The following is an 11,101-nucleotide window of genomic DNA, read 5'->3' on the forward strand; positions in this document are numbered from 1 at the left end:
GGCACAGAGGCCTTCTTCTGAATGCAGACGGAGTTAGCCACAGTGGGGGTGCTGCCACTGCCACCCCCCACCCTCCTGCACGATAGGGCCTGGACTGGCTCTCCAAGAAAAATGACCGTCCTTCCCCTGGGCAGGAAAGCGTGCCCTCCAACCTGTGGGCTTGGACCTCTGGCCCAACCTGGTGGGGACAATAACCCACAACGGGAAGAGGCACTTTAGGTTCTCAGAGCGCTCAGAAAGTGTGCAACCAGACAGGGGAGCCATGGAAGCTCCTCCTCTCATGCTGGGACAAGAAGAGACACAAGTGAATATGCTCCTCTGAGAATACCCCTGCCCTGGCTGGAGACCAACCCACATGGGCGGAGGATGCTTCCCACGGCTCCCAGGTCAAAGTCCACAGTCTATAGCCCTCCACACTTCCCTTTCACTGCTCCCCAACACCCTTTCTTCACTCCTCCCATCCCTGGAGGGTCCCACGCTGGCCCCTGGCTCAGCCTGGAGGGCTAGTGGCCTCCCACCACTAGCCACACTTTCCCCGCTGACCATGGGTCCCACCCATGGAGCTGGAGGGGCGGTGGTCAAAGGAAGGTGGTAGCTCCCGCACCCTACCTTTGATCTCCAGCCACTGCTCGTAGTCTTCCTCCTCATCCTCATCAGGAGACTGGAAGACACTTGGGCGGCTGGCCACGGGCAGCTGCTTGGCATGCACATAGTTCTTCATCTGGCCTGGTGGGCTGCTGATGAGAGGGGGCCTCTTCCCGGTGCGGGGGAGTACTCGAGTGGGGGCACTGGGCGTGCTAGGTGGGGCATCTTGGGATAGAAAGAAAGACACCCATGCTCAAGGTCTGAGATGCACATTTCCCCATCTCCTCACCTAACATGGATGCGCGAGTGAATTAAGTAGGGCTGAGCCCTTGGCTTCCAGCATGGTGACTGGCAGGGAGTGGGCACTCAGAGAGGACGCCACCCTCGTTTTATAGAAGAGGTCACTACGGCTCAGAAAGGAATGACTTGTCACGCTCACCCAGCCTGGAGAAGAAAGGCTGGGCTCTGCAGGCAGCAGCTCTAGCAGAAGACTCCCTAACATTTGTGCCCAAAGCCCAGGGATGTGCCAGCTCTTCTGGATAAGGCCTGAATCCCACACCTGGCTTATAACAATTCCGACTGTCGGTGGCAAGCTGGAGACAGTCTACTCGGGCTTTTCAAACACAGCTCCTGGCCTAAGATCTTGCAGTGAAGGACTGATACAGTCCTTCCTCCCTCTCTGTGGGTGAATTTGGTCTTAGCTGTTTCCTAGAAAGACTGACAAAGACTGAAGGTCAGCTGTTTTGCCAGCAACTTTCTTACATTAAAAGTAAGCTGACTGAGGGGCGCCTAGGGGGTTCAGTTAATCATCCGACTTTTTTTTTTAAGATTTTATTTGACACACAGAGAGAGAGAGAGCACAAGCAGGGAGAGGGGCCGAGGGAGAAGGAGGCTCCCCGCTGAGCAGGGAGCCAGCTAAGGGGCTCGATCCCAGGACCCTGAGATCATGACCTGAGCTGAAGGCAGACGCTTAACTGACTGAGCCACCCAGGCGCCCCCTAATCATCCGACTCTTGATTTTGGCTCAGGTCGTGATCTCAGGGTCATGAGATCTAGTGCCACTACAGGCTACCTGCTCAGTGGGGAGTCTGCTTAAGATTCTATCTCCCTCTGCCCCTCCCCCCACCCATGCAGGTGCTCTAAAGTAAATAAATGAATCTTTTTTATTTTTTTATAAAGATTTTATTTATTTATTTGACAGAGGGAGACACAGCAAGAAAGGGAACACAAGCAGGGGGAGTGGGAGAGGGAGAAGCAGGCTTCCTGCTGAGCAGGGAACCTGATGGGGGCTCGATCCCAGGACCCTGGGATCACGACCTGAGCCAAAGACAGACGCTTAATGACTGAGCCACACAGGTGCCCCTGAATCTTTAAAAAACAAAATTAAGCTGGGGTGCCTGGGTGGCTCAGTCAGTTAAGCATCTGCCTTCGGCTCAGGTCATGATCTCCAGGTCCTGGGACTGAGCCCCGCATCAGGCTCCCTGCTCAGCCCCTCCCTCAGCTCCCTCTCCCCCTCCCCACTACTCGTGCGTGCTCTCTCTGAAATAAAAAATTAAAAAAAAATTAAGCTGATTGGTAAACTACACAACCATAGATATGAGTGGACTCCCTGTAATCATGGGGCTCCTATGGGCCAGGTGGCCCTCCCACCTATGGATGGGATCCCATCCCTCAAACCTAAGTTGCTGCTCTAACCCATGCTGTGGTCCCACAGCCCTAGTGTTGGTTTGTAACCCTCCGGGGAGCTTCCCTGGTATAATCTGAACCTGGCCCCTATACTCAGAGAGCAGGGAGAGACCACAGAAAAAGGCAGGCCACTCCAAGTTGGTAAGTAGCTGTAATAAGCAAAAGGAACTTACATATGAGGCTTGTCTTGGGCAGCAGCAAAATGAATGGATCCCCGCACCCACCCACGAAATCTTAAAAGTTTATGGAGACCTTAAGTGGATTCAGTCACATATACTCACAGATGTTCTCAATACCACATCACTATCTCAAAGCTATGTGCTTGGAGTAGCTTCTGGGAGTGGGAAAGACAAAGGGAACCCGCATTCCAAGCACAGGGGAGGGGGCAAGGGGCCTCTGAGTGCCAGCCAGGGTCCAGCTCACCAGTCAAATGGAGGGCATATCTTTTCCGTGACATTCCCCAACACCCGGGGCATGTTTAGTCAGGCCACTAACCCCTACACTGAAACCTGGCTTATCTGTCTCTGCTCTTATAGGGTAAGCACCTTGAAGGCTGTGTCTGAGCTCTCCCCGACCATTTACTGTAGGGACGAACAGAATTCATCCCAATCAATGTGGGATGAGAAGAATAAGTCAGGCGGGACCTGCTATTTCTGTGACACCCAGCGACTCCCGGAGGAGAGAGCCAGCAGGGCGAGCCCCAGCAGAGGGAGACTCAGGAAGCGGGTGACAGCACTCACCTGTGCTGGTCTGCGCCTTCTGCAACTTCAGAAACTGCTGCAAGAAGCTGCCGTCATTAGCAAACTTGTTGGAAACAGAAGAGTTGTGTGCATTCGCAATTCTAGACCCGAGACAGAGGACAGAGAGGGTGAGCCACAAGAGGAGGGGCAGGGGCCTGCCTTACCCATCTCAGCCCCACACCCACCCCACGTTCTCACCTAATGGGACCCAAAACCCTGCCCCAAAGACGTCTGGGGACTACTGAGTGCACAGAGCGGCCTTTGTAGTAATACGGAATAATCTTGTTCTAGTGAAAGCAATACTGTCTATATTGATGTTATCGCTACCTGTGTATCGACCCTCCAGGTTCAAACAGTATCTCCAACAAGACAGCTCAGAAGCACCTGCTCCTCCTGCACAGCACCTGCATACTTGTTAACTAATTATCTGGGCTGTTACTGGCTCCCATGTCTGTCTTCTCAGCTGGATATCAGAGATTTCCAAGGCAGGGCCTGTGTCTGTACCCACATGTGACTGCAGTTCCGGACCTGAGCCAGTCAGCGCTTCTGTGGGTATCACAGGTGCACAGCAAAATACCGAAAGCAATCTCTTGGTGGAAGAATTAAAGGGGAATTTTATATTCTTATTATTTTTACACTCTCTTTTGTTTGCAAAACGTATGTTTAAACATGTACTTTCAACAAGTCAGCACTAAAGCAAACCCAGAAGCCCAAATGTTTAATTCAAATTCATTTTTCCTGATCATAAAAGCAACAGAGGTTTATTATGGTGCAAACGGAAACATAGAAAAATAGAAAGCAAAGGGAAACATCCAAAAGAGTCTCTTCCGCTCAGAACAGCCACGACTCTTTTTGTCCCCTAACTTAGAAACAGAAGGAATTAGGCTACGATCATAATATATATCCTACTTCTTCCATTTTCTTTTTTTTTAAATATTTATTTATTTATTTGAGAGAGAGAGAGAAAGAGAGAGAGCAAGAGGGGGAGGGAGGGTCAGAGGGAGAAGCAGACCCCCCCGCTGAGCAGGGAGCCCGATGCGGGACTCTATCCCAGGACCCCGGGATCATGACCCAAGCCGAAGGCAGTGGCCCAACCAACCGAGCCCCCCAGGCGCCCAGATCCTACTTCTTCCCTTTTCTACTATAAACATACCATCCTGCCCCAAACCTCAGAAGTTCTTCATATATACTGCTTTCAGGGCCACACAACACTCCGATTTCTGTTACTATTACATCTACTATGTATCTACAGATATTCATACCTAATACACAACCCACTTATATATGCGATATACAGTACACAATTACCATACGTTATATATACTATCACAGTATAATTATTATTAGTCACTGTTGTACTGACACATCCAATAATTGGTAAAGGCTCAGGGAGCCCACAGGCCTAGCCTTTTTCTATTAAAATTAAGTTTTATTCTTCTAAAAATTCTAAAATTCTAAAAAGTCTTATTCTGGGCGCCTGGGTGGCTCAGTTGTTAAGCGACTGCCTTCGGCTCAGGTCATGATCCTGGAGTCCCTGGATCGAGTCCCATATCGGGCTCCCTGCTCACTGGGGGGTCTGCTTCTCCCTCTGACCCAACCCCTCTCATGCTCTCTCATGCGTGCGCGCTCTCTCTCAAATAAATACATAAAATCTTTAAAATAAATAAGTAAATAAATAAAAAGTCTTATTCTAAAAATCTGTTGTAATGAACTAAAAATGGGAACAACTTAACAAATAGCACTAGTTCAATAAATCACAGGACTTCCATAGGGCAGATGGAGCAGCCCTGAATACTTAAATTTTAGAGATAAAGCAATAAAGTACGATACTAAGTGAAAAACAAAACAAAGAAAAAGCAGGATATAAAACAACTACAGGGGTGGTTAAGCGTCCAACCCTTAATTTCTGCTCAGGTCAGGTCTCAGGGTTGTGAAATTGAGCCCAGCATCGGGCTCAGCACTGAGCTGGAGCCTGCTTAAGATTCTCTCTCTCAGGGCGCCTAGGTGGCTCAGTTGGTTAAGTCACTGCCTTCGGCTCAGGTCACGATCCTGGAGTCCCAGGATCGAGTCCCGCATCGGGCTCCCCGCTCGGCGGGGAGTCTGCTTCTCCCTCTGACCCTCTTCCCTCTCGTGCTCTCTATCTCTCATTCTCTCTCTCTCTCTCTCAAATAAATAAATAAAATCTTAAAAAAAAAAAAGATTCTCTCTCCCTCCCCCCTCCCTCTACCCCCCCCAAAGAAAATCAATCAACAACTACAGTATGGCCCTATTTATGTCAAAAAATATTTGAATTAAAAATTGTTAGTGGCACACGGGTGGCTCAGTCAGTTAAGCAGCTGCCTTCTGCTCAGGTCATGATCCCAGGGTCCTGGGACTGAGCCCCAAGGTGGGCTCTCTGCTCAGCAGGAAACCTGCTTCTCCCTCTCCCACTCCCCCTGCTTGTGTTCCCTCTCTCGCTGTGTCTCTCTCTGTCAAATAAATAAATAAAATCTTAAAAAAAAAAAGTAAAAACCATCAAGAGGCATCTGGGTGGCTCAGTCAGTTAAGCATCTGCCTTCGGCTCGCATCAGGCCCCCTGCTCAGTGGCGAGTCTGCTTCTCCCTCTGCCCCTCCCCCCTGCTCATGCTCTCTCTCTCTCTCTCCTCATAAATAAAATCTTTTTTTTTTAAAGGTTTTATTTATTTATTTGACAGAGAGACAGCGAGACAGGGAACACAAGCAGGGGGAGAGGGAGAAACAGGCTTCCCGCGGAGCAGGGAGCCCAATACAGGGCTCGATCCCAGGACCCTGGGATCATGACCTGAGCTGAAGGCAGATGCTTAATGACTGAACCACCCAGGCGCCCCTCTCATAAATAAAATCTTAAAAAAAAAAAAAAAAAAAGGTAAAAAGAAAAAACCAACAAAATGCAAACAGCACTGTCTCTGGGTTGCAGGGTTATGACTTTGGTTTTGCCTCGTTTTCCTCTCCTTTAGTTTCCTTCAAGTCTACCACATATACGTAAAGTTGAGGGGTTTTTTTCTTTTTTTAAGATTCATTTATTTATTTTTTTTAAACTCTTTTTTTTTAACATTTTATTTATTTATTCATGACAGACAGACAGAGAGAGAGAGAGAGAGAGAGAGAGAGAGAGAAGCAGAGGGAGAAGCAGGCTCCCAAGGAGCAGGGAGCCCGATGCGGGACTCGATCCCAGGACCCTGGGATCATGACCTGAGCCGAAGGCAGACGCTTAACCATCTGAGCCACCCAGGCGCCCAAGATTCATTTATTTTTTAGAGCTAGAGAAAGAGAGCCCGTGCGAGCATAGCAGGGAGGGGCAGGAGAGGGAGACAGTGTCTCAAGTGGACTCCGTGCCAAGCCTGGAGCCCGACGTGGGGCTCGATCCCATGACCCTGAGATCACACACGACCTGAGCCAAAACCAAGAGTTGGATGCTCAACTGACTGCGCTACCCAAGTGCCCCTGTAAAGTTTTGTTTTTCTTTTCCCCATACAAAAGAGAAGGTTCTGCTGACCCTGGCCTTGTCCTCATACTATGAATATCTCCCTCAAGAAGGATGGAAAGAAGGTGGGGACAATGCAGGACAAGAAAAAACACCTCGGGGCAGCAGCAAGCAGCAAATGAATCCCACTTGAAAACCACCCATTAACAGATGGTAAGGGATATTGTGCAGCCTTTAAAAATTCTGGCTCTTGGTGAACAGATAAGCAAAACATGTTCCATCCACACAATAGAGTATTATTTGGCCATGAAAAGGAATGAAGTCCTCATGCATGCTAAAAAGTGATGAACCTTGAAAGCATCCTGTCCAGTGAAAGAAGCCAGACACAAAAGGCGGAATGTTATATAAAATATTCAAGATAGATTAATCCACAAAGATGGTAAGTTAGGGGGGTGCCTGTGTGGCTCGGTTGGTTAAGTATCTCCCAGGGTCCTAGGATCAAGCCCCACATCGGGCTCCCTACTCAGTGGGGAGTCTGCTTCTCCCTCTCCCTCCGCACTTCCCCCTCCGCCCGTGCTCTCTCACTTTCTTTCTCTTAAATAAATAAAATCTTAAAAAAAAAAAAAAAAAAGATGGTACATTAGGGGTTGCCAGGGGCTGGGGAAGGAGAAAATAGGGAGTGAATGCAAATGGGTACTAGGTTTCCTTTTGGGATGATACAAATGTTCTAGAACTAGATATTGGTGATGGTTGCATAACATTGTGAATACACCAAAAAATCACTGAATTGTATAGTTTAAAAGATCAATTTTATGGCATATTGATTATATCTCAGTGAGAATAAAACTTAAAAACTACGATGGTTCTAAAGAGTTGCAATGCAGGGAAAAGCTTTCTTTTTAAAAAGTTGAGGCGGAAGTAGCACATGAAATGGACCACAACTTTGTGAAACAAAGACAGGGGGAATATAGCAAAATGGTTGCCCTGAGGCAATTCGAATGTTTATTTCTTCAGTGAGAAATTCTAACATTTGTTCTATGCTTTTACAATTAAGAAAATAACCTTATTTCCAAAGCCACCTGTATTATGCACCCACCCACTAGGTGCTCCCTTTCAGCTGCCTGATCCTGGTGCTGGGATCCAGCTGCTTCCAGGAGACCTATTTGGAGGCATGTCTATAGATCTTTCCCATCATCTCCAAGTCCTTCTATAACCCTAGGGCAAGAGCCTACAAGCCCACTGACTGACAGATCACTCCATATCCAGTCCCCACATTCTTTTTTTTTTTTTTTAAGATTTTATTTATTCATTTGACAGACATAGACATAATGAGAAAGGGAACACAAGCAGGGGGAGGGGGAGAGGGAGAAGCAGGCCTCCCGTGGAGCAGGGAGCCCGATGCGGGGCTCGATCCCAGGACCCTGGGACCATGACCTGAGCTGAAGGCAGATGCTTAATGACTGAGCCACCCAGGCACCCCTCCAGTCCCCACATTCTTAAGTCCCTTGGAGATCCCAGGCTCTGGATTCCCATAGGAATAGAGTCTAAAGGCACCTGGGTGGCTCAGTTGGTTGAGCGACTGCCTTTGGCTCAGGTCATGTTCCTGGAGTCCTGGGATCCAGTCCCGCATCGGGCTCCCTGCTCAGCGGGGAGTCTGCTTCTCCCTCTGACCCTCCCCCCTCTCATGCTCTCTCTCAAAAAAAAAAAAAAAAAAGAATAGAGTCTAAATCCTGCCCTCAATGACATGCCACAGATTCTTAGAAAAGGTGAGAGCTGGGACAGCTCTGTAAAGGGTTTAACATATTCCATGCTTCAAACTCCAGAGGAAGGGATCTTGTCATCCTAATCACACCACCCCTGCTGAAAACTCTTGGGTGTCCTGAGCATTTCTCAGGACAGGCAGGAGGAAACCCTGCCTGATCTACCTCCTGCTTCACTCTGAAACGCCTTTGATGCAACAGCTTGAGCCACCTGACACACAAGGGCTCTCTTCCCTTCCTGCCTTCTGCTGGTTAGGCCTTTCCCCGCTACCTCAGTGGACTGGCTCTGAGAACGCGAAGGCTCTGCTGGGCCCCCACAGCAACTGCTGCACCAGGGAACACGCCGCCTCACGTTACGGACTGGCAGCTCTGGGGTAGAACTGGCACCCCCTTTGATAGTAGACCGTGAGCCCCATAAGGGTAGAGATGGGAGTCTGGGGTTTGTTCTGTGCTACATCCCTGGTCCCTAGCCCACAGCTGGTCAGGAGTAAGTAACTGGTGAATTCGGCCAGGCCATCCTCTGAGCTCCCACAAACCACTCGTTTCTCTCTTGCCACCTGAGCCTCCTGAGAGCATCTGTGTCACTCCTTGCATCATCAGGTTGTGGCCAGGTGCAAGAATACCCTGACTGCTCTTGAACACAAAACCCTCTGCAGTGACCCTCTAACACCCCAGCCCAGCTGCAGGGGGGGGGGGCACTTACTCGCCAGGATGTGGGGGCTGAGGGCTGATGACCACCTGATTCTGCTTGGCTTTCTGCTCCATTTTGGCTTCAATTTCACGTTTCTTCTGAGCAATGAGCTCTTCCTGATGAAGGATGTTCATGTTCATTTTTCCAGACTTGGGAGGAGCAACCCCAAACCACCGGTTAGCCTTTCCTGAGGAGAAAAAAGCCTATCAGTGTATGCATATCAGCAACCATAAACATGTCCAGCGGCTCCTACAGGAGCAGCCCAGTTGCTGCTGCCTGCACCAACTGACATTCAAATTTCTATTTCTTCATTTATTCCGTGAACATTTACTGAGCTAATGTACCAGGTGTTCAGCTCAACCAAAGAAGGGGTCTCTGCCAATGTGGGTCTCACCTTTGGCCAAGAAGGCAACAGACTTACACCGAAAAAGTAGCTGTAAAACTGTAACAAGAGCTCTTTGCTAGAAACCAAAAAAGGGGTGGAAGAATGACACAGAAGCACCTATACAGCTAGGCAGCCAAAAAACAACTGTTAGAAGACATTTAAGCCGAAACCAGAAAAATAAAGAACCAGCCTCCTGAAAAGCCACATGAGGAACTATTTGGGCAGAATAAGGAGCAGTTGCAAAAACCTAAGGAAAAAGAAGCCTGGTACATGCAAGGACCAGCAAGGGCCCACTGTGGCCAGAGTGGACTGTTCCAGGAATGGAGGTGAGGGTTGGGCAAGATAGGAGTTTTGGTTTTACTTGAAGGGCTCTAGGGAGTAGCAAAGAATTAAGCTCACAAACAGTATTTTAAAGATCGTTCCGACTACTAACTGTAGAGTGCACAGAGACAGCAAGGAGACCAACAAGGAGGCTTGGATGGTGTCCTGGAGGATGATGGTGTCTTCAGATGAGGGTGGGAAGTGTAGAGATGGAGAAGACACCTCAAAGGCTTCCCATGGGACTCAGAATAAAATCCAGATTCTGAAAGTTGATTTTCAGGGCCCTGTCAGAAAAGACTCCCCTCCTCACTTCCACTTCATTCTTGACATTCTTCAAAATGACAAGCCCATCACACCCCAAAGACTTTGCACTGGCTGTCACCCCTCTGCGTGGAAAGCTCTGCCCTCCAGGCCTTCCCATAGCTGGCATCTTCTCATCTCAAATGTCTTCTGCTGAAAAAGGCCTTCCTTCACCACCCAATATCAGCAGCCTCCACCCCCATTCTCTCACATCATTATAATCTGTGTGTCTGTAAATATTTCCTCTGGGTGCATTGTCTGGGTCCAGTAGAAAATAACCTTAAGGAAGGCAGGACCGTTTTTGGATTACCACTGCATCCCCAGCGCCTAGCATAGTGCCTGGCACACAGTATTTGCTAAATGGGTGAATGCATCCCAGTCGCGGGGGGGGGGGGGGGGGCGGGGACGGGCTAGGTCTGGGAGAGAGGGAAGGGCAAGATTTGTGTAAAGTGGGGGCTCAAAACACTGAGAAAGTGTGTACAGAGAGTCCTAGAGCAGTTCGAAAAAGCAGCTTTTTCAGAAAGCGGACACAGGCCAGACCACGGCTGCTACGAACAGAGGGGCGCAGGACAGCCCAAGGTTGCTGCTGTTTCGGGAAGCAGAGCTCTGACCAGTCCCGAAGGCGATTATTTGGGAAAGGGAGAGCAGGGCCGACCCAGTGGCAGCCTTTACGGAATACCAGGCGCCCACAGCAAACCGGGCGGTGGGGGCAGCAACCGGGTCTGGGGTCTCGGCAGACGGGGAAGATGCAGAAGCCGCCGCTTCGGGACGCCCTAGGGGCTGAGGCGAGGGGCCGGTGGGCCGCGGCAGACCCGATGGGAGGACGAAACGGCGACGGGTAGCCCCACGGACCCAGACGAGCGCTTCAAGTGAGGCGGGGGCTGTTACCTGCAACATCCCGGTTGTCCATCTTGAGACTCATCCAATCCCACAATGCTCCGGTTCCACTTGAGAAGACCTGTTATAGTGCGCATGGCCTGATGGGAGACGTAGTCCGTGTCGGCCCACCAAGTCCGGCCACTGAGTTGATACGTGGGGCCTTTCCCCAAGAAAAACAAACCCCAGCCTATTGGCAACGTCTGTTCTTAGTCCCGCGGACCAAAGGGCATCGACTTTTCGCACACTTCCCCGGAGCCGCGGCCACTCCAAAGACGAACTACAGGTTCCAGAATGCTTTATGCGGCAGCTATC

At 49.7% G+C, this 11,101-nt stretch overlaps 1 protein-coding gene across 1 annotated transcript in view; it reads right to left on the reverse strand.

Annotated features, from left to right (window-relative positions):
- The window catches only part of SUGP1 (SURP and G-patch domain containing 1), a 32,287-nt gene extending 21,448 nt beyond the window's left edge, over positions 1–10,839 (reverse strand). Inside the window, exons 1-4 of the mRNA XM_027583052.2 lie at positions 10,799–10,839; positions 8,917–9,091; positions 3,012–3,112; positions 610–810 (exon numbers count right to left, since the gene is read on the reverse strand). Coding sequence (XP_027438853.1) covers positions 610–810; positions 3,012–3,112; positions 8,917–9,091; positions 10,799–10,832 — 511 coding nt within the window. The 5' untranslated portion in view covers positions 10,833–10,839. The remainder of the gene's footprint in view (positions 1–609; positions 811–3,011; positions 3,113–8,916; positions 9,092–10,798) is intronic.
- Between the last annotated feature and the right edge of the window lie 262 nt (positions 10,840–11,101).

This window comes from Zalophus californianus, chromosome 1 (assembly GCF_009762305.2).
Source record: "Zalophus californianus isolate mZalCal1 chromosome 1, mZalCal1.pri.v2, whole genome shotgun sequence".
Lineage (NCBI taxonomy): Eukaryota > Metazoa > Chordata > Mammalia > Carnivora > Otariidae > Zalophus > Zalophus californianus.